This window comes from Acanthochromis polyacanthus, chromosome 22, assembly GCF_021347895.1.
Source record: "Acanthochromis polyacanthus isolate Apoly-LR-REF ecotype Palm Island chromosome 22, KAUST_Apoly_ChrSc, whole genome shotgun sequence".
NCBI classification, from domain to species: Eukaryota; Metazoa; Chordata; class Actinopteri; family Pomacentridae; genus Acanthochromis; species Acanthochromis polyacanthus.
In genome coordinates, this window is record NC_067134.1 from 29,561,345 (window position 1) to 29,585,136 (window position 23,792).

Consider the following 23,792-nt stretch of genomic DNA (forward strand, 5'->3'; position numbering starts at 1 on the left):
AGTCTCATAGTCCTTCACATGGGAGACAGATCCAGCAGGAAATCACTCTGATATTGAAAATCTTCATCATCATCATCATCATCCATGTATTCTAAAGGAAATCCTTTATATCTGCACACTGATGATAACTGCTCCAGTATCTTCTCTCCTGTCTGCTGTTCTCTCTCTGCTGCTTTACAGAACAGATTCACAAACATCCTGGTTGTTTCATCGAGAGGTAACTTCTTCTGAACTCTGTAAAATGAAGAGAAAAACATGTTTTAATGATTTCATCTCAGTCATAGAAATACAATTCCACATGAGGAATGATTCCTGTTTCATCAGTGCAGTAACAGATGCTTTACAGGTTACACATTTCATCTTCAAACTCTTAAAATAGTCACAAACCCAATAACTTTACATGTCAGAGTTTTTCATTGTCTGTGTTGTGTTTCTGTTCAGATAAATCAAATCTTTTCTGAGATAAATGCTTTAGTTTAATAATGGACCGTCGATCCATTTTCAGCAGGTTTTTTTCTGCATAATGAAATTTCAGGTTGTTTGAACAACAATATCCCAGAAACTATTCAAGATAAAAACCTGAACATTTCTCTCCTTTTCTCATCATGTCAATAATTCAGAATTGATAAGATTGGACAAGTAGATCTAATAGTCTCTGATTACAAGTGGCACAAAACATTTTAAAAAATTGAAGCCATCATGAAAAGTTCCATCTCTGAACTCACATTAACAAATAAAATATTGATGCAAAACTCAACCAGTGATATTTTCTGAACCACATGTAGCTGAATGTCACAATAATACACACAGAACACCAAGAACACTTTGAATATAAAATACTTGGTCACAAAAATGGAAAGAAATGTATTTCCATTGAACTTTCAGAACTGAGCAGCTTTGACAACTTGAAACACAAAAACTGAAAATAGTAAATACTGATCCAAGTCAAACAGAGTTCTGCAGTTTATAAACTCTTCTCCAAATATAACACAGAAAATATATGTATATATTTAATAAGGGCATATTTGTCATCTTCAGACCCACTTTGCAGACATAAATGTAGCTTTGGAGGAGACTTGTCATGTAGTTTGGTGTCATTTCTTTAGGAATTATCACTGCATCAGATTATGAGGATGACAGCAGCAGAATAGAACCAAATCCACTCATCTGTTGGATAGTGGGATGTTTCTAGTGGGACATTTTCATACCTGGACATATATTTAATGCTAATCTCATCCACTAATGTGACCAACACTTCACTGCTAAATTTATCATCATGAAGGAAAGTGTTTGATAGGAACAAAATGGATCCTCTGCTTTGTGTTCCACTGAGAATAAACTTCAAGACCAAAGTCACAGCTGGACTCTGACAAAGTTCAAGTGTGACAACATGAATATTTAGAGTGACTGATGAAGAGTTTACCTTCAAGCATCTCTGCAATAAGTAGGAGGACAATACACTGAGGTGATTTTGTGGAGACTGAAAATGATGTCAGATGCTTTTATTCAAAAAGAATTTGTCTTATTTATTTATAAAGAAGCATTTTGAAACTCCACAACTCTGTTCTACTTGGATCATTTTTGTTTTTGTGGTAAAAATTGTCACATCTGCTCTATCAGTGATGAAAGATAAAAGAAAATAACTTGTTCATTTTGTGATCAAGTATTTCAAATTAAAAGTATTCTGTGTTTAGTTTTGTATTATTGTGACATTCAGCTACATGTGGTTCAGAAAATATGAGTTGACTTCTGCATTATCAGAATTTAAGCTCAAAGATGAAACATTTCATGATGACTTTAACTTTATTCATATTTCAACTCACTCAAAATGAGAAACTATTTCATTACTTTTCCAATATTCCAGATTCTGAATCAATGACATGACAAGAAATAAAACTGAACATTTCTGGAAGCCTCAAATTTCACTGAGTGAAAAAATTCTGCTGAAAGATGGTCAACAGGACATTTTTAAACAACTTTGATCGCAGAAGATATTTGATACATAAACCTAAAATTTCACACATTCCATTTTACAAATTTAAATTCAATAATAATTTGTTTTATCTAAATGGAGATATTTAATCAGAAGACCTCTGATGATTTGAGATGGAAGAACCCTCTAGAAACTGATATAAATGACTTCACTTTATATCCTGTTGGCTTGTTTCATCTATAATACAGCCAGTTTCATAAACTGATCATACATGTAGAGAAATCTCAGACTCAAAGACAAAAAGTAACTAAAACACTAAATAAATACAGTGGTGGAAAGAGAACAATGTTTCCCTCTGAAATGAGCAGAGATGAAATAGAACTGAAATATGACCCCATGTGGATAAAGTCAGAATGTAGAAATATAAAAGTGATGACAAAGAAATATGACTGAAATGTTTCAATCAGTACAATGACATCAGAATTCATGGATTTCTCCTTGTATAGACTGAATGGTGTAAAGTAGAATTCATTTACCTGAGCTGTGAGATATAAGGCAGACACTGCAGGAAACTCCTCACTTCACTCTCTTCATGTGACCAGCCTGTCAGATCACTTCTTTCTTCTCTGATTGGAGTTTCAGCACTTCCAGGAGGATGGAGGTCTTTCTCTCTGAGAGGTTTATGGACCAGACTGCAGGACCAGACTGGAAAACTGACTGTAATGATGGAAGGACTCTCAGACCTGTTTCAGCCACATAAGAGTACAGGTCCAGCAGGAAATCACACCATTGTTGTTTTAGAGGGAATGTTTTGTATCTGCACACTGATGATAACAGCTCCAGTATCTTCTCTCCTGTCTGCTGTTCTCTCTCTGCTGCTGCACAGAACAGATTCCCGAAGAACCTGATTTCCTCAGAAGGTTCTGATAACTGTGGCACGAAACTGAAATTACAAAGATTAAAAAAATATACCCATTTAATCAAAGTGAAATTTTCTGTATACTGTAGCATGAAGTTAACTTTTATACTTAAAAAGGAGAAACACTTGATTTAGACAAGGACTTTACATGAATGCAGAAGTTATATACACTGCTCAAAAAAAATTAAGGACACTTATTAATCTAAGTATTGCATCAAGTCAGTGAAACATGTGGGATACTGATTTGGTCAAGTAAGTAACAGGAGGTTTTTAGTCAGTTTCAGCAGCTTTGGTGTTCATAAATTAACAACAGGTGCACTAGAGGGGTAACAATGAGACAACCCCCAAAACAGGAATGAGTTTACAGGTGAAGGCCACTGACGTATTTTTCCTTCCCAATATTGTCTGACTGTTTTTCACTAGTTTTGCATTTGGCTAGGGTAAGTGTCACTTCTGGTAGCATGAGGCGATACCTGGACCCTACAGAGGTTGCACAGGCAGTCCAACTCCTCCACGATGGCACATCAGTGTGTGCCATTGCCAGAAGGTTTGCTGTGTCTCCCAGCACATTCTCAACAGCATGGAGGAGATTCCAGGAGACAGGCAGTTTAGTCCTAAGAGAGCTGGACAGGACTGTAGAAGGTCCTCAACCCATCAACAGGACAGGTATCTGCTCCTTTGTGCAAGGAGGAACAGGATGAGCACTGGCAATAGCTCTAAATGACATCCAGCCAGACCACTGGTGTGAATGTCTCTGACCAAACAAATCAGAAAGAGATGCAATGAGAGTGGTCGGGAGGGCCAAGCATCCTCCAGTGGGCCCTGTGCTCATTGATCGGCAACCGTGGAGCTCGCTGGCATTTGCCATAGAACGCAAGGAATTGGCAGGTCCCACCGCTGGTGCCCTGTGCTTTTCACAGATGAGAGCAGGTTCACCCTGAGCACATGTGACAGACATGAAAGGGTCTGGAGAAGCCGTGGAGAATGTTATGCTGCCTGTAACATTGTTCAGCATGACCAGTTTGGTGGCGGGGTCAGTGATGGTGTGGGGAGGCATATCCATGGAAGGATGCACAGACCTCTACAGACTGAACAATAGCATTCTGACTGCCATTAGCTATCAGGATGAAATCCTTTGACCCATTGTCAGACCCTACATTGGTGCAGTGGTCCTGGATTCCTTCTGGTGCATGACAATGCCAGTCTTATGTGGTAAGAGAATCATGCAGTTCCTGGAGGATGAGGAACTGATACCATTAGCTGGCCCCCATGCTCACCTGACTGAATCCAATAGAACACCTTTGAACATTATGTTTTGTTCCATCAGACACCACCAGGTTGCTCCTCAGACTGTCCAGGAGCTCAGTGAGCCCTGGTCCAGTTCTGGGAGGAGATATCCCAGGACACCATCCATCGTCTCATTCAGAGCTTGTCCCGCCATCGTCAGGCTGCATACAAGCACATGGAGGCCATACAAAACTACTCAATATCATTTTGAGTTGCTGCCAAGGAATTCAGAAGATGGACAGCCTGCCACATCAGTTTTTCACTTTGATTTCGGGGTGTCTTGAATTTAGCCCTCCTGGGGGGTTGATAATTTTCACTCCCATCAAAACAATGTGGCATCTTTTCATTCCTAACACATTATCCAGTCCATATCAATGAAAATATCCAGTTTGTTTTTCCCCACATTGGAAATAATGATGTGTTTTCAAAGTGTTCCTTTAATTTTTTTGAGCAGTGTATAAATAAAAAAAACAATAATAATTTACCTGAGCTGTGAGATATAAGGCAGACACTGCAGGAAACTCCTCACTTCACTCTCTTCATGTGAGCAGCCTGTCAGAATGACTTGTTTCTTCTCTGATTGGAGTTTCAGCACTTCCAGAATGATGGAGGTCTTTCTCTCTGAGAGGTCTATGAACCAGACTGGCAGGAGTTGACTGGAAAACTGACTGGAATGATGGAAATACAATTGTTCGTGTTTTAATTCCGTAAGTGTACAGGTCCAGTACCGAAATCACACCACAGCTCCTTAAATGGGGAAGTTTTGTATCTGCACACTGATGATAACAGCTCCAGTATCTTCTCTCCTGTCTGCTGTTTCTCTCTTCTGCTGCTGCACAGAACAGATTCCCGAAGAACCTGATTTCCTCGGAAGGTTCTGATAACTGTGGCACGAAACTGAAATTATAAGGATTAAAAATGTTGAATCTACACATTTAATCAAAATGAAATTTTCTTTAAATTCTCGCATCAATTTCCTTTGATACTTAAATGTCAAAGGAGAACACTTGAATTAGATAAGACAGCTTCTAGTGAACACGGAACTCATGAAAACAACAATAATTTACCTGAGCTGTGAGATATAAGGCAGACACTGCAGGAAACTCCTCACTTCACTCTCTTCATGTGACCAGCCTGTCAGCTCCACTTGTTTTTTTCTCTGATTGGAGTTTCAGCACTTCCAGGAGGATGGATGTCTTTCTCTCTGAGAGATCTATGAACCAGACTGCAGGAGTTGACTGGAAAACCGACTGTAATGATGGAAGGACTCGCGAACCTGTTTTAGTCTCATAAGAGTACAGGTCCAGGAGGAAATCACACCATATCTCAGGAAGAGGGAATGCTTTGTATGTGCACACTGATGATAACAGCTCCAGCATCTTCTCTCCTGTCTCCTGTTCTCTCTCTACTGCTGCACACAACAGATTCCTGAAGAACATGGTTCTTCTGAAGGTTCTGATAACTGCGGCATGACACTGAAATTATAATAATTACAAAACACATGACATGTTAATTTGATCAAATACAAGAAAAACTTCTCAACTCTCATATGAAATTGTTGCCGCTATTTCATCCTCCACGCAGAATCAGCCAGCATAAATTCTCATGAAAATATCACAGGAATATTTCAAAACAGTTTTATAAGAGAAATTTATTAATTTCTTATTGCATGAAGTAGATTGTGTAAAGTAGAATTCATTTACCTGAGCTGTGAGATATAAGGCAGACACTGCAGGAAACTCCTCACTTCACTCTCTTCATGTGAGCAGCCTGTCAGAATGACTTGTTTCTTCTCTGATTGGAGTTTCAGCGCTTCCAGAATGATGGAGGTCTTTCTCTCTGAGAGGTCTATGAACCAGACTGCAGGAGTTGACTGGAAAACTGACTGGAATGATGGAAATATAATTGTTCGTGTTTTAATTCCGTAAGTGCACAGGTCCAGTACGAAATCACACCACAGCTCCTTAAATGGGGAAGTTTTGTATCTGCACCACTGATGATAACAGCTCCGATATCTTCTCTCCTGTCTGCTGTTCTCTCTCTGCTGCTGCACAGAACAGATTCCCCAAGAACCTGATTTCCTCAGAAGGTTCTGATAACTGTGGCATGAAACTGAAATTATAAGGATTAAAATTGTTGAATCTACACATTTAATCAAAATGAAATTTTCTTTAAACTGTAACATCAAATTTCCTTTAATACATAAATGTCAAAGGAGAAACACTTGAATTAGATAAGACAGCTTCCAGTGAACACGGAAATCATGGAAACAATAATAATTTACCTGAGCTGTGAGATATAAGGCAGACACTGCAGGAAACTCCTCACTTCACTCTCTTCATGTGACCAGCCTGTCAGCTTCACTTGTTTCTTCTCTGATTGGAGTTTCAGCACTTCCAGGAGGATGGAGGTCTTTCTCTCTGAGAGGTTTATGGACCAGACTGCAGGAGTTGACTGGAAAACTGACTGTAATGATGGAGGAGGACCTAAGCCCATTTTAGTCTTATAAGAGTACAGGTCCAGCAGGAAATCACACCATTTCTGGTTGAGAGGGAATGTTTCAAAAGTGCACAGAGATGGAAGCAGGTCCAGTATCTTTCCTCCTGTCTGCTGGTCTGTTTCCGCTGCTGCACAGAACAGATTCCCCAAGAATCTGGTTTCTTCTGAAGGTCTTGATAGCTGAGGCTGGTAACTGAAATCATAACAAGTGGCACAGTAGTTATGCATATTTTGATCAAAAAGAAATTAACGCTAACTTGCCAACTTAGTTTCAGGAGCACGGCCATGCACCTCAACCACATGCCTAATTACCTGACAGGCAAGACACCTCTGCCTCCACAATCCAACCACAACAGCAGACTGAGTAGTAAAGCACCTCAGTACAAGATCCATGCCCAATTTACCACTCTCCAGAATCAACCAAATGCGAGTTCATACTTGCTCCCCCAATATCCCTCCTTCATCTCATTCATCCAACCAGTGGCTCATTGTCATCCTTGCTCTAACCCTTTATCATTTGTCATCCCTCCAGCATTGTTCCATTATCCCTCTTCCCCATCTTCCCTTTCCTCCTCCATCCCTTCATCATTTTCTTCAACCCTCCACTATTTCTTCATCATTCCTCCCTCATGGCCATCATTCATCACTCCTTAATCTCTGCCATCCCTTCCCCACCATCCGTCCATCATCCCATGCCATTCCTCTGGCATCTCGTCGTCATTTCTCCAACCCTTGTCATCTCTTCATCTCTCTGCCTTTCTTTGTCATCCTTCCTCCATCTCCTTATCCTTCTCATCTCTTCGTCATCCCTCCTCTATCCTGAGACCGTATCTTTGTCATCTCTTGAGTCTTCTTCCACCATCTTCTTATTCCTCCTCCATCACTATCATCCCCTCTCCATCAATCCTCCTCAATCCTTTTCATTCCTTCTTCAGTCCTCATTATCTCCTTCAACCCTCCAACATCTTTCATCGTTGCTCCTCTATTTTTTGATCATCTTCTTTAAAGCCCCACCATCACTCATCATCCCTCCCTCATCTCATCACCCCACCTTATCTCCATCATCTCTTCCTTTTCTGTAACATCCTTCCCTCAGCTTCATCATCCCTCCTCTTTACATCCTATCATTCTTATTCATGCCCATCATCCCTCCCTCATCTCAATGGCTGGAATGTCTCTGTAAAGCAAAAATAAAGCAAAGGCGGACCATAAGAAGTGCATAGAGTCTCACCTGTCCAGCAACAACACACGTGCGGTGTGGCAGGGCATTTATGACATCATAAACTCCAGGGGCGGCACTACGACAACAGAAGACCTGAGTGCATCACTGGCTGAGGAGCTAAACAGCTTTTTTGCTTGCTTTGAATCATCACAACAGCAACACTCAGCAGCCCCTGACCTACCTCCACCCCCACCCAGTTCCTGCACCACTATACTCACTGTCAGCGAGCATGAAGTCAGACGGGTGCTCCTGGCAGTGAACCCTAAGAAGGCTGCTGGCCCTGATGGTGTTCCTGGTAAAGTGCTCAAGGTGTGTGCCCTCCAGCTCACCCACATCTTCACCAGAATCTTCAACCTCTCCCTGGCCCAGGCAGTCATTCCGCCCTGTTTGAAAACCGCCACAATCATCCCAGTACCTAAGAAGTCTCCCACCACGAGCCCAAACGATTATCATCCTGTGGCCCTCACTCCGATAATCATGAAGTGCTTCGAGAGACTGGTCCTCCAGCACATCAAGGACCATCTCCCCCCAGACTTCGACACCTACCAGTTTGCATATCGTGCAAACAGATCCACTGAGGATGCCATCGCTGTAGCTCTACACTCCGCGCTGTCACATCTGGAGCAGCAGCAGAGCTATGTCCGAATGCTCTTCGTGGATTTCAGCTCTGCCTTCAATACAATCATTCCGGACATTCTCATCACCAAAATGGACACTCTCGGCCTCCCCCCTCTCACATGTGCCTGGATAAAGGACTTCCTCACCAACCGGCCCCAGGCTGTGAGACTCGGCCCCCACCTGTCCTCCACGCAGACACTGAGCACCGGCTCCCCACAAGGCTGTGTGCTGAGCCCCCTCCTGTACTGCCTCTACACCCATGACTGTCGTCCGGCCCACAACAGCAACCTCATCGTGAAGTTTGCTGACGACACAACAGTTGTCGGACTCATCTCAGGAGAAGACGAGACAGCCTACAGAGGGGAGGTCCTGAAGTTGGCAGCTTGGTGTTCAGAAAACAACCTTGCTCTGAACACCAAGAAAACAAAGGAGATCATTGTCAACTTTAGGAAGCTCGGCACCGACCTAGCTCCCCTCTACATCAACGGTGAGCGTGTGGAGAGGGTCCACACCTTCCGGTTCCTGGGCGTCCTCATCTCCTCCGACATCTCCTGGACGGACAACACCACGGCAATCATTAAGAAGGCGCAGCAGCGGCTACACCTCCTGAGGGTTCTCAAGAAACAACTTGGACCCCACCCTGCTGACGACCTTCTATCGCTCGTCCATTGAGAGCCTGCTGACTTACTGCATCACAGTGTGGTACGGCAGCTGCACCATGGCAGACAGGAAGGGGCTTCAGAGGATTGTTAAGACAGCACAGAAAATCATCGGCTGCCCCCTCCCCTCCCTGATGGACATTTACACCTCCCGCTGCCTTAAAAGGGCAGGAAACATCATCAAGGACAACTTCCACCCTGGTTCCGATCTGTTTGTCCTGTTGCCCTCAGGAAGCCGCTACAGGTGCATAAGAACCAAAACAAACAGACTCAAAAACAGTTTCTTTCCAAAAGCCATCACCACTCTGAATTCAAACATGCACTGACAATCCAACCCCCCCCCCCAAGACTACCTCAAAACCGTCTACTGTGCAATACGGACTATTCTAATGTGCAATATCACACTGACCATGCACTTTTTATTCTTTTTAACTGTTTTAACTTATCCTTTTTGTGATTTTATTACATGTATCTTGCACTGATGGAGATGCTCGAAATCTCATTGTACTTGTGTATAGTGACAATAAAAGGCATTCTATTCTATTCTATTTTTTTACCATCTCTTCATCCCTTCTTGTTCCTTCCTCCATCCCTCCATTGTCTTCTCACCATCTCTCCTCCATCTCCCATCATCTCTCCTTCATCCCTCCTCAAGTCCTCCTTTATTATCATCCCTTCATCATCCCTCCATCAGAAGAATGTTCTAGGCCTTTTGACCTTCAGTCCACTTCCATCTTGATGAACTATAAGCAATCAAAATAGCGACAACTCTCTGGGGATCTCAACAAGAAGTTCATACTTATCTGCTATTCTGGGAGCAATATCCACAACATCCAGGACAGGCAACTCAACCAAAAAATTCAAGCTCTTGGCCACTGGCCATCTCTGACATGTTGTTCATACACCTGCAACAATGCCAATGACCTTGGTCAAGTCCACCTTCAACTGAATGTCATGATCACAAACTTGGGAAGGTCCATTGCAGTCTTTAGTGAAGAGTGTCACCCGAGACGGAACCTCCACATTCAGCTGCCTTTCACTCAAGCTTTGAACATCATGGTATCCCAGATCAGCCAACCAGCCAACCAGAAAACATTCACATCCATCCTCATCCTTACATCCTATAGTCTTCCACATCATCCAACACTACCGTTCCTCACTAAAGCTACCAACTCGCTTTGTTGTGGCATGGTCCTTGCTAGTGCATTAAACCTTATTTATACATGTCAGTATGAAATTTGCTACATTTCAATCTGTATGTGGAAACACTCAAATGAGATAGCAGAAATCAGAAATCGTTAAAGAGATAATCCATTCACCTGAGCTGTGAGATATAAGGCAGACACTGCAGGAAACTCCTCATTTCACTCTCTTCATGTGACCAGCCTGTCAGCTCCACTGGTTTCTTCTCTGATTGGAGTTTCAGCACTTCCAGGAGGATGGAGGTCTTTCTCTCTGAGAGGTCCATGGACCAGACTGCAGGACCAGACTGGAAAACTGACTGTAATGATGGAAGGACTCTGAAACCTGTTTCAGTCACATACGAGTACAGGTCCAGGAGGAAATCACACCATTTCTGTTTGAGAGGGAATGTTTTGTATGTGCAGACTGATGATAACAGCTCCAGTATCTTCTCTCGTTTCTGCTGCTTCCTCTCTGCAGCTGCTGCACAGAACAGCATCTCCAAGAATCTGGGTTCTTCTTGAGGTTCTGGTAACTGAGGCACGAAACTGAAATCATGTAATTAAAATACTGTTATTTTCCATTAAAAAGAATTGAATCTTTTCTATAATTTCTGGTATGAAATTTGTTATATTTTAATCTCTACTAAGAACCTCTCAAACAGGGCAGAAAAAACATAAATCATGAAAAACATTATGACTCATTCACCTGAGCTGTGAGATATAAGGCAGACACTGCAGGAAACTCCTCACTTCACTCTCTTCATGTGACCAGCCTGTCAGCTCCACTGGTTTCTTCTCTGATTGGAGTTTCAGCACTTCCAGGAGGATGGAGGTCTTTCTCTCTGAGAGGTCTATGGACCAGACTGCAGGAGTTGACTGGAAAACTGACTGTAATGATGGAAGCACTCTTGAACTTGTTTTAGCCTCATAAGAGTACAGGTCCAGGAGGAAATCACACCATTTTTGTTTTAGAGAAAATGTTTTGTATGTGCACACTGATAACAGCTCCAGTATCTTCTCTCCTGTTTGCTCTTCTCTCTCTGCTGCTGCACAGAACAGATTCCCCAAGAACCTGATTTCTTCTGAAGTTTCTGATAACAGTGGCACAACACTAAAAGCATAAAGAAAAAAAGAATATTTTGTAACCCTTTGATGCACAGAATGGGTCAGGAGATACCCATTTTTCATTGGATTTAGGTCATTTTTGACCCATGTTGTGCATCAAAGAATCAATCAAAAGGACAAACCCCAAGACAAACTGAAAAGAGAAAGGCAGTTTCTTGTGAAAATAGAAATCATGAAAAAGATCATTTACCTGAGCTGTGAGATATAAGGCAGACACTGCAGGAAACTCCTCACTTCACTCTCTTCATGTGACCAGCCTGTCAGCTCCACTGGTTTCTTCTCTGATTGGAGTTTCAGCACTTCCAGGAGGATGGAGGTCTTTCTCTCTGAGAGGTCTATGGACCACACTGAAGGAGATGACTGGAAAAGCAGCCTCAGTTTTGGAAGGATACTCAAAAATCCTTCATTCCTAACATGTTGGTACAGATCGAGATAGAGGTTACTTAAGTCACTTTGATGAGGGAACAATGAGAGGAGCATATTCACTGCATTTGGGAAGCTTTGCTCATTGTGAAGTGCTGCCTTCAGGCATAAATCCAGTAACAGTCTCCTTTGTTGCCTCTCCAGTGTCCCATGGAATTGCTCATGGTTCCACAAACCTGGACTTCTGGTGGTCATCCTAAAGCTGCATAAAAATACAAAGTTTATTAAGTTCATTAGCAACACAATTGAACACTCATCACAGAACAACAATTTTTTCTAAGCTCACACCTTTAACCCACAGGATTCAGTCATCCTATTAATAGCACCATTGTTGTGATGGGATTTGTGTGAGCATAACTCTAGACAGAAGGACTTACATTTTAACATTGACAGATTGGTTAAATTATGTGGAATCAAAGTTTGACTAAAACTACATACCTGAGTGAGCTGACGTATGGCAAAGCCTCTATTAAGGACTCACACAGACTCTGGCAGACAGGAGTTTCTCTGTCCCAGTAGAGGCAGACATTGACATTTGTTGTCATCCTCTTCATGACTTCCACAGCTCTTTCAAACAGCTGTTTTTTACCCTCCACTGGAAGGTGCAGCTGATTTTCAATGAGGCTAAGTAAGCTGACAAAGTCCATCTGTTCTTCACTGAGAAGGAAAATCTTCCACAGCTGCTGTGGCAAAGGGTCACACCTGTAGTTTAAAGAATAACCTCATGATCAAACAAATCCGCAGTAGAATATCATTCTCATTATACTGTATTTTGCAGCCTGAGCAGTAATATGACACTAAAAACACACTCTCACTCATACCATTGGATATTTTGAAGGCATCCAAACAGTTGTCTCATTCCTCGCTCTGATATCGTGACATCATCAAGGTTCAACCATATTTTCCGTCCCTTCGACTGATTGACCACATAGGCCACAGCACAGCAGAGGTAAGGATCAAGACTCTCTCCACAGAGGTCAAGACGGTAGTCCAGTTTGTCTAGAAGGTAGATGCATGCCTCTGGACTCTGGGACTCATACAAGCACTGACATAAGAACAACGTGTCGACATCAAGCCCACTGTCTTCGGTGTCAACCACATCTGGGACAAATGTGGTTATGAGCTCCTTGAAGAACCAGTCAGATGTACTGTTGAGCTCCTCAACTGGAACCAGACACTTCATCCAACTTGGGCTCTTCTTGTTCAACAGTCGACACATGAAAGGGATCAAATGTTTCATGTGTTTCTTGTCCTCAGTGAGGCTCTGCTGAAAAACATTCCTGATTTTATCAGGATTCTTTAAGAGCCACATGGCTGCAAAAAACTCCTGCAGTGTGTAATGGAGGAATACGTGTCTAGTTTCTGTTTCAGTTCGGCTGACTTTGATAAAAAGTGGTTTCAGGAAGGAAAGGACACAGCTGTCTTTACAGGGCACTTCATTCAGGTTCACAGTTTTTCCCTGAGTTGCATTGAAAGCTATTTCAGCCAAAAACAATATTTCCTCTCTCTTGGTTTTGATGAAGGTGTTTAGATCTTCTGTTTTGTTGCTGTTTACCTGAAGGCAGTAACGAACAATGTCAATGTAGATTTCTGTTATAGTGCATGGCTGTGGAGAGTGTTCTGATGAAGAGCAGGCAGCCACCATCAGAGCATACATTGGTACATGGCAAAGAGTCAGCAACTCCAATCTGCTCAAAACCTTCTGTGCATCGCAGAGTGTTGCAGATAAGTAGAGTTGCAGATAACTTTATGGTCTGCTCACTAAATCCTTTCACCTCCACTCTGAGACAGTCCCCAGAGAAGAAGTCTTTCTCGTCATCTGGTCTGCATGTTATGATGATCTTTGCATCAGGTAGTAGTTCTTTCTCTACAAGGTCCTCCACCACTGATGGAGACAGATCTGTGATGCCATCAAAAATGATGGTAACATTGTCAGAGTTACTCTTTATATCCTGTAAAACCTCATCCACGCCTACATCTGGTTCACTGAACTTATTAAAAAGAAATTCCTTCAGGGTCATAGCGGGTGTGGTTTGGGACATTTTCCTCATGTCAAAGTAGAACATGTAATCTAACTCCCTGTTGTCCGTTTCTGCCCACAGTCTCAACATTTCACGAACGACTGCCGTCTTTCCAATTCCAGGCTTCCCGACCAAGAGGATGTCTTCCTGTGTTTTCAGAAGGTCAGTGGGGGAAATTTCTGGTTTGTCCTCAGGGATGTATGTCCTCAGTTTCTTAGGTCGACTCATCTTACTTTTCTTTCTCTTCCATTTCTTGATTTTAGATGGAGATGGGCTTTTCTGTGTATCCAATACAAGTGAGGTGTATGACAGATCAGGCCTCCTTTTGTCTTCAAACAGTTTTTTACTTGCATTCCAAAACTCTTTAGATAATTTCTGTGCTTTAAACTTCAACTTTTTCTGATATCTGTGGCACGGTCTTGGTCCTAAAATAAAATAACAGTAAGAAAATAAACGTAATATGACAAAACCACAGTTTTCTCCTGAACTCTTGTTAAATTTCAAATATTTATACACAGACACAATAAAATGCATTATGTAGAATTGCTAAATTTAGTAATAAGAAATGTGACACATTTGAAGCAGAATTTTCTTCACAATACCTTGCAGGTAGTCCACATCCATTTGCGTTTCTTCCTTGAAAGAAAAGCAGCTGATCCAGTGGTGCAGGTCAAACTTCTGGGTTCCAGTGGAAGCTCCAGTGTTTTTCTCAGAGAGAGGAGGCGGCCTCTCTAAAGTCCTCTTCCTCGTCACGTCAATAATTCTGAGTAACTCGTAGCAGGCTGCTTCCCCCTTTTTTATGACCTTGTCCAGGATTTTTCGGGTTCTATCGAAGTCATCACGCTCTGTCTGTATTTTGCTGACCTCCTCATCACTGAGAACTCCTTTCTGATACAAGTTCTCCAGAATCACAGAGAGATTCTGTAATTCTCCCACAAGGCGCCCTCTGGCTCTACTGACATAATTTAAGGCAGACTGTGATGTACAAGCCATGTTTCCAGACTCCTGTGAGTTCTGCACACAGACCAAACGCCAATGACCTGCAGAACAAGACACCAGATTAACAAATGTTCAATAACTACTCTGCCTGTGATGTATCAGATGTTACTCAGGAACTTAGATGAAGCAATATTTGCAGTTCAACATCAACTCTAATGGTGTATCTCAGTTAAAAGTAGGCGAGTACTGATGTGTTATTTTTTAAGCCAGTTTTGATCAAGATTTTGAGTAATCAATCAAACTGATAATCTATATTAGGAAACAATACACATTGGCAGTAAAAATGAAAACCTTTTTCAAATTTGGAATAACACAAATTTCAAGGCAAACCTTCACTGAAACATCTTTGTCTAATTATGTTCTACATACGTCTGATTAATGGGCCAGGCCAATAACCAGTCCATAACTAATTCAATGATAGATATCCATGTCCTACTGAAGAATATGCTACCAAAATGGGAAGGTAGGGATCCAAACACTAATCCTGTCTGTAAACACAGGTAAAACACCTGGTTAAATCTGTGGCTTCTGAGGAAGTTTAAAAGTTGTAAACCCACCAGGATTGTCACTTTGAGGCTGAGTGCTGAAACACACTATTCACCACACCAAAGACTCTAACAGCTCCAAGTAAAGTTAATACTGAACATCTCTGAACTGTTAAGTCTCACATAGTAATGCTCTACAGGTCTGACCAATAAACTGTAGTTTGCTGTGGACGTGTTAATATGCATTTGATAATGTGTACATTTTGTTCACATCAATGAATCATGTTCAAATCATGTTTACTTTTCTTATTATTCATCTGCAGTGTTTAATTCATTTGTGAATATTGTGAAACAGAAAATTGGCATGTTATTGTGTGGAATGTGTTCTATACATAGATTCATGGTTTTATTTTCAAACTAAAATGTTTGAAGACATCAAAACAAGTTTACCACATTTGTAAGAACACCATCACACACAGCTCCATGCAGACTGCTCAGTAAATCAGAGAGAAACACTTACACATCAGCCTCAAAGTCTCCTCTGATGACAAACTATCAGCTGCTCAGCACCTTTAGAATGAGATTTCCCTTATAAGACAAAAACAAGAAAAATATCACAGTAAAAAACTGTAAGACAATAATAATAATAATGTCGGAATAGCTTTGATCTATGATTGGTTAATGTCACACACCATCACACCTGCTCCTCTCTGCACTGGGACCAGGAGGCCACATGAGCCGAGTGAGATTCTCTTCATTTTCTGTGGGATGAAAATAAACCGCCTCACAAAGAATTGTTGGATAGCAAGTGACATGAGACTGAGGCCACCTGTAAAATATATAAAGGGTCACGATTCCAAAAAAACATTAAATTTCATGCTAATCTAGTTATTTGCTGAAACACAGACAAATAAAGCTGTTGACAGAAAGTTTGTCTGAGCTCACCTGAAGGTACCTGCAGGGTTTATGACTCTAAAACAGCATTTTGGATCCAGCCATGGTTCAGTATGAAACTTTCACAACTGTGATGTGGAAATTTGAAACCTCCAGTCTGCACACACTGAGAATAGATTTCACAGTAAAGTAGAATAGATCCTCTGTCCAGCAGCGAAACTTTTGAAATGAAAAATATTTACATATTTAACAAATGTAATGTTTCATTTCCACAAGAGGAGGCGATGGATCTTCAAGAACTTCTAACAAGGCAGCTTAACACTTTTGTGGAAAAACATCAAATCCAAATGATGACAGAATCCTAACATTTTTATGTGACTTTAAGCATTTTGGGAGGTGAATTTTAGGCTTTCCGAGCAGTAGTGACAAGTCTGTAGGCTTCTATTTCGTCCCCGTCGAGTTTCAGGGGAAGTGTGAGATTGAGATCTAGTCAAGGCTGAAAAGCGTTTTCACCTTCTCTGAAAATTTTAAAACACACACGATTTATATTGTGATTAAGTTCTTATTGTCCCTAAAAGACACGACAACTGAAAATCAACCAACATACAAGAGAGTTCCTTTAAGCTACAAGCAAATACAGTCTCTGGGACCAACCAAACTAAAGATGATTTTAAGCAGAATTAGAGCATGTATGAACTCTTTTTACAGACTTTTTATGCAATCATAAGTAAGGACAGAAAAAAATAATCTAGTTTTGTTTGTATGCATCAGTTTATTTCTCTTGAGGGAAAGAAAGCAAAACATGTTAAACAGAAAAAAACAAGATAACTACTACTGGACCATTAGCTTCACTTGTTAGCTTTAGCTGTAGGTAACAAAGTTGCGTACACCGGTCTCATAAAAAAAAAAAACATGTAAAAGAGGAAAATTAAAGTCAATTCCCAATGGATTATTGGCTTATAAATTATATTCATTTGTTAGTTAAAACCTGTTGAAAGCAGTTGGCTAGAAAGGAAAATATGTCAAAAAGAACTGTATCATAAAAATCTTTATGATACTGTCTATGCTCCAAACAGATACTCTTGCGAGCACCGTTACAAAGTTAGCTAACTTAATGCTAATAAAAACAGCTTGAAAAAAGTCAAGACGCCGAAGTTACTCACACACTGCTGGTTTTGTCTTCGATGGGCGAAAACAAACAGTTCGGTAAAGTTGGAGAGACATTCACAGATCCAGACTTCTGGCATCAATAACTCATTAGATATACGTTGTCAAAACATAAACGAAGCCTCTTTCCCATTGTTGTAAGGTAGAGGTTGTGCTACAAGGCCAGTTTTATCAAAAGTCGCAACATTGGTGTCTATGCTCAGCCGGCCTTTCAGTAACTTTACTCTTCTACACTACAGTGTCATTAACATTACTGCCTGCCGTTGGCTCTTGTTTATCATGCTACAACACTTAGTTTTATATATATAATGGATAGAGGAAACAGACGAGGAAAATTGGAATGAAGCTTGTTCAAAGGCACAGAAACAAACAATAAATACAAGATTTAAACTATTGCAGTATAAATGGCTAATGAGAGTGTACATCACTCCTGCCATGCTCCACCATATGTCAGCATAAATCCCAGACACAGGACATGAGACCTGCTTAAAATATTGTATTTGTCTATCTGGCAATGTATTTAGTTACATTTACTTCTAGTGACTTGTATTTTACATGTTCCATTTTGATATTATGATTCTAATTACTGCCTTACCTAATTTATAATTCTTCATTTCTACATTGATTCATTATTTGCTTAACCGTTATTTATTTACTGATTTTTTAAAAATTTATTGAATTTGCTTTTGTTACGGCTGTGCCTCTGTCCGCCTCCCCCTGTCTGGTAATTTGTATTTTTGTGTGCTGGGCTGCTGTCGCCCCGCCTCCTTGTCCGTCCTACCACACCTGCAACATCTGGAGCTGAGGTTGGATTGGAGCAGGGGAGGGACGACCGCTTCAATCGAGGGTCCAGCAGCTGTTAAAAGGCCTGTTGATGCCAGGCGTGAACTAACCGTGACGTCACCCGTTGGTTTCAATACCGAGAAAATGAAGCCCGGATTTTGCTACTTCCTGGTCGCCGTTTTGGATTTTTTGGAGCCAGTGACGTAAAAAGCGTCATCAAACAGGCTGGACCGGAGAGCAACTAGGGGCAGGATTGGCTGAGGACTCTCTTATCCCGCCCACATTTTACCGCAGAGGCTTCTGTGGCTGTCTATCAAGTATAGCCACGCCCCCTGGCTCCGCCAACTTTAACGATTTATTTAAAATTCAGTATTGATTTATTTTAAGATCGGCCACCTGATCTCTCATTTTGACCGTGAAAACTAACGGGGAAAAAATCCTGAGCTGTAGAAAATCATTCTATCAAATTTTATTTTTTCCAAAAATGAATTGGGGTCTATGGAGAAAAAGCTTTTTGGAGCGAACCCTCGCGGACGGCGTGATATTGCAAGTTTTTGACTCTTCCGGGTTGGCTTCAATTCTGGAGCCAGATGCTACGTCCACTATATATACAGTCTATGGTTGATGCCAGCATTCGGTGGCAGTTCCTCAGGAAGGGATCTGTCCGTGTTGACTCTGTGAACTCGTCTGTGAGGCTGGAAGCTAGTCAGAAGTGTGAAGTTAAACCATATCTGAAACCTTTGATAGCTTTAGTTAGGGGTGCTTTTGCCTTTGTATTTCTATTTGGAGCTTTTATTTGTGTCTGATGTATTTTTATTTTTCCCACAGTCTCGTGGAGTCTACTTCCAAGAGAAGGCCACTTTGGTTCGATTTGTTTCTTTAATTTCAGCAGCACCCATTTACTTTCAGATCCCTCACTTTGTCTGTTGAAACCTACCCTTATCAAGAATAAAACAGACTCGACTCTGGAAATTCATTGCTTTCATTTGCATTTGTTAAAATTCGGTTACACTAGACAGTGGGGTTGTAACAGCTTTGTTTTATTATTTTCTTTTGTTTTGCTAAGAAATCATTGAATGATACAAAGAGTTAGAATGGTGCAGTGTGTGGGTGTTTGCACATATGTGTTCTATTGTTAATTTACAAAATCTGATAATAAAGATATTGTAGGAGAAAAAAAATCACAATTTCAAGGTATTTTTAGAATTAAAAAAGCAATAACTTCACTCTTATACACTGCAGTGTCACCAAATTCACTGGAGCCTTCAACTGGCTCCTGCTGGTCAGACTACAACTCTTGGTTTGATACTAAATATTTTTGCATAATTTAAAGGAATTTTTATTAGTAGTAAAAGTCAATAACTTCACTCTTATACACTGTAGAAAAAATAAACTCCATTCAATCATCAAAGAGGTCCTGCTGATCATACCTTCAGATTTTTACTTCCAAGTATTGTCTGTACAGTCCTTAACTTGGAAAATATCATTAGCAGTTTAACATTCTGGTTTAGATGAATCAATTAACGCTGCAGCCTTGTCAGAAGGTCTTTCCTCCCAATCGTCAGTACTTGAGGAGTCTAAACAGTTTAGTTTGGTATATTGGTGTTATCTGATATTCTCTTGGGTGAGGATTCGAAGTTCTGTTACTGTTGTCAACTGGCCATTCAGTAAATAAATTGTCCAAGTAAAATCTGCAGTCAAGTGTCATTTGTTTGCGTCACCATGACTCCTGGACAGCCTGCTGCTGCTGCTGAAAAACATCCTAGTGGAAACACTGTATAGCACTACATACATCAAGAAAAGAGCCATCAAAGCTAATTTACTCATTAATCCTTCAAATTCACACACAACTGCACACACTGGACCTTATGCACAACTTCACATGGCGATAAACAACCCAAATAAAATAAAATTCTGTCACTTTTGGTTATCAATGTTCCACAATCGACCCAAAAAATGGATGATCACTTTTATATGTTACAACAAAAAATATTTGAGATATGTAAACAATTTCAAAAATCCTTAAAATCATGAAAAATTGTTAAATATCAAATCAAGAGTTGTAGTTTGATCAGCAGGAGCCAACTGATGGTTGGACAGAGTGTAATTTTTCTACAGTACATAAGAGTGAAGTTACTGAATTTTATTACTAATAAAATGATAATAAAATAAGAAAAATTCCATAAATTTATGAAAAACAGTTAATATCAAACCAAAGGCTGTAGTATGACCAGCAAATATGACCAGCAGGAGCTAATTGAAGGCTCCAGTGATTTTGGTGACTCTGCAGTACAGAAGAGTGAAGTTATTTAATTTTACTACCAATATAAATTCCTTAAAATTCAGATTTTTTACTGAGTATCAAACCAAGAGCTGTATTATGACCAGAAGGACCCAATTAATGTCTTCAGTAAATGTGGTGGCTCTACAGTGTATCAGAGTGAAGTTTTTGAATATTTGTGTCTCTCTTCGCTGTTGCACCGGTTTGTAATTTGCAGACGGTCCCTGTTCACTCGTCACACCGCCGGCTGCTGATAGACACCAATATTATTTCTACAGCTTTAAAGACAGCGATTTTTGATTAAAAACTGGCCTTGTAGCACATTGTCTAGCTTACAACGATTTGAAAGAGGCATCGTTTATGTTTTCACAACATATATCTTATTAATTATTGATGCCGGAAGTCCGAATCTGTGAATGTCTTTCCAACTTTACCGAACTCCATCAGGACGTCAGCACTGATTAAACTGACGCTTATTTGTGAACTACAGGCCGATTTAGAAATGATTCTTCAACTGTTTTTGTGCTTAAAACTCCAGACTTCACTTCTGTATGAGGAACTAAAGGGTGTGGTTTCTTCCTCACCTCGAGAAAATTAAACAAGTCAGCATATTGTCCCTTTCAGAAAGTTTTCAGCTCTTCTTCCTGGATCTTACCTGCGTGTCGCTGCGTCCACTGCCTCCAGATGTCACAGAGGTTCTTCGGTGGGTTTCTCCCACATACAGACTGTGCTTTGTCCGTGTGTCTTTCCACGCGGCGACTGAAATTATTTCCTGGTTTGTGTCTGTGTTAGTTTCACTTCTCTGCGTGTCTCTGAATGTTTGTAGGATCCTGTAATGTCCACCAGATGGCTCCGTTGGTCCACAAACACCAGCTGAAGAACACTTCTGACGTTCATATGGAGTGAATCAATAATCAATAGATCACCTCTGCAAACATCATTCTGAGACTGAACCCCTCTTGTTGGATCATGTCTGTGCTGCATCAAATACTAATGATCTAATACAAATTTTCACTTCTGTCCAAACTCATCACATTTAACAGCTTCTTACGTTTTCCTTTAACAACCTGAACATGTTTCTATCAGGAAGCTTCCAAAACATTCAAGTGTTTGCTCCAAATCTTCACTTTATTTAGTCTAAAATTAGACTGTGTTGCATTTGTTTGGGTCACTGAAAATCTCAAACCACTCCTTCACTTGTTCAGTTCCCTCTCACCTGTTAAATGTTAATATTTGTCTCTCTTCCAAACTGACAATAAATATTTTACTTGATCAAAATGTAAACAAAGATTATCAGCCACACAGTTCTTAGGTTTCTTTATATCGAATTAAATTCAGATATATGAAACTGAAATATACATAAATCTGAATGAATATGTGAATAAACTCAACCTATATTCAGAGCTGATATTTGTATGAAGTTTATTTCTGTTTAAAATTGTTCATCTTGTTAGTTCTTTTGGTCAGTTCACGTCTATTTCATCATTCTGTGACTCAGTGGCCATTTCTGTTTCAGTTTTTGTCTCTTCTTTTCTTCTGTTTTGCTCATTTTATCTCTCATTTTAGCAATTTTGCATCACTTTAAGGTTGGTTTTGTTCAATTTTGGTTATTTTCGATCTCATTTGGATCTTTTTGTGCATTTCAGAATGTTGTTAGGGAAAAAAAGTTGTATAAATCAGACAGTAAATGATCTATGAACAACGCTCTCTATCAGCCTGAGTATTGAATAGAATCAATTTGGACAGCTTTGTGAATGTAAGTGAAGATTTCTGGATCATTTCGGTCATTTTGAGACCAAAAGTGGCCAAAATGGGACGAAAATTAGGCAAAAATGAAACACAAAAATGACCAAAACCCGACACAAAAATTAGCAACAAAATGACAAAAATGAGACACAAAATGTACAAAATGAAAAAAGCAATCTTAAACTGACACAAAATTACTAACATGAGGGATAAAATGACCAAAACAGACCAAAAAAAAAAAGAAAAATGAGACAGAAATGGCTGATGAGTCACAGAATGGACAAACTGACATGAAATGACTAATATGAGCAACATGAACAATTTGAAACAAAAACAACCTTACAGACACATGAAATGAACCATAAAATGACCAAAATGGTACAAAAAAACAACATAAAGAGAAGTAACATTACCTGAATTAGACACATAAATGACCAAAACTTGATGCAAAATAAACAAAATTACCACAAAAAAAAAACATGAAAAGATGCAACAGGTTTAAAAATGGACCAAAAGATGTAAACTGATCAAAAATAAACACATTCTGACACAAAATGAGCAAAATTAGCCTCAAAATGACCAAAATGATCCAGAAATCTTCTCTTACATTCACCAAGCTGTCCACATTTATTCTGTTCAATACTCAGGCTTCTACAGAGAGGTTTGTTCATAGATCATTTACAGTCTGATTTACACCATTTTTATCTTAAAAACGTACTGAAATGCACAAAATGACCAAAATTTCTAGTAAGAACAACCCTACAGACATAAACTGGCCAAAGACAGAGACATAACCATCAAAATGAGCCACATACTGAACAATTTGAAACAAAAACAACTTTAAAGACAATCAGAATCACCAAAATAAACCACACAATGACCAAGATGGTCCAAAAACAACAAAAAGAGACAAAAAAAATGACCTGAATTAGATAAAAACACGACCAAAATTAGCCTCAAAATGACCAGATTGATCCAGAAATCTTTACTAACATTCATCACGGTCCAGATTTATTCTATTCAACATTCTGAAGGTTTTACACAGAGGTTTGTTCATAGATCATTTACAGTCTGATTTATACAACTTTTTTTTCTAAAGACATGCTGTGTTCTGCCCTCACTATGCATAAGCCACTTTTGCAGAGCTAGTCCTTTGTAATCGTAATAATATTACAGGGAATAACTGTCAGAATGGCAGCCTAGTAAGTTATTTCATTTAGGTGAAATCTCGCGGGGGAGAAGCACACGGGGCAGCAGCTTAAGATGAAAAATAAAAACATTGTTCAAACAGGTCAGACCTCGGCATTATTTCATGGAGGTACTTCATGTTGATCATGTTTTACATTGTAAAGTAGCCTAAATATTAAGTGGCTGTTTGACTGAGCAGTTGTTTTATCCACACATAGCCTAAATGTCTGCTTCCATATCATGTCCTGTTAAATAATTAAGACTATTTAAACTAACACAGACTTCTGCTCAGCCAACAGAAAGAAAGCAGATGCCTGTAAAACGGTGGTATAAAAGATGCATATATATATATATATATA

General features: G+C 40.0%; 2 protein-coding genes across 15 annotated transcripts in view; both read right to left on the reverse strand.

Annotated features, from left to right (window-relative positions):
- Positions 1-13,596, reverse strand: part of LOC110970971 (uncharacterized) — a 162,413-nt gene extending 148,817 nt beyond the window's left edge. Inside the window, exons 1-8 of one of the 14 annotated variants that reach the window (XR_007939096.1) lie at positions 12,691-13,586; positions 12,308-12,571; positions 11,637-12,071; positions 11,028-11,432; positions 10,457-10,867; positions 6,424-6,831; positions 4,998-5,036; positions 2,470-2,837 (exon numbers count right to left, since the gene is read on the reverse strand). Coding sequence is in view for 2 of the 14 variants with exons in the window: in XM_051942098.1 (XP_051798058.1) it covers positions 2,466-2,469; positions 6,424-6,831; positions 10,457-10,867; positions 11,028-11,432; positions 11,637-12,071; positions 12,308-12,571; positions 12,691-13,526 (2,763 nt within the window). In the remaining 12 variants the exon portion in view is untranslated. Of the gene's footprint in view, positions 1-2,103; positions 2,877-4,997; positions 5,037-5,578; positions 5,615-5,842; positions 6,025-6,423; positions 6,832-10,456; positions 10,868-11,027; positions 11,433-11,636; positions 12,072-12,307; positions 12,572-12,690 lie in introns of those variants that run through there. The other 13 variants (XR_007939098.1, XR_007939099.1, XR_007939097.1 and 10 more) reach the window with 13 other exon arrangements.
- On the reverse strand, positions 13,562-21,314 carry LOC127531926 (uncharacterized). Its single transcript, XM_051942367.1, has 7 exons — positions 21,155-21,314; positions 16,320-16,434; positions 16,067-16,203; positions 15,895-15,962; positions 14,493-14,930; positions 13,616-14,315; positions 13,562-13,568 (listed from the first exon to the last, which is right to left on the reverse strand). Exons 4-7 carry the CDS (start codon positions 15,896-15,898, stop codon positions 13,562-13,564), a joined length of 1,149 nt encoding a protein of 382 aa, XP_051798327.1. The 5' UTR covers positions 15,899-15,962; positions 16,067-16,203; positions 16,320-16,434; positions 21,155-21,314.
- Positions 21,315-23,792: the final 2,478 nt, after the last annotated feature.

Coding starts and splice junctions, on each gene's coding strand:
- LOC127531926 (XM_051942367.1), bottom strand. Junction 14,316..14,492: donor GGATGTGGACTACCTGCAAG/GTATTGTGAAGA, acceptor ATTTTATTTTAG/GACCAAGACCGTGCCACAGA.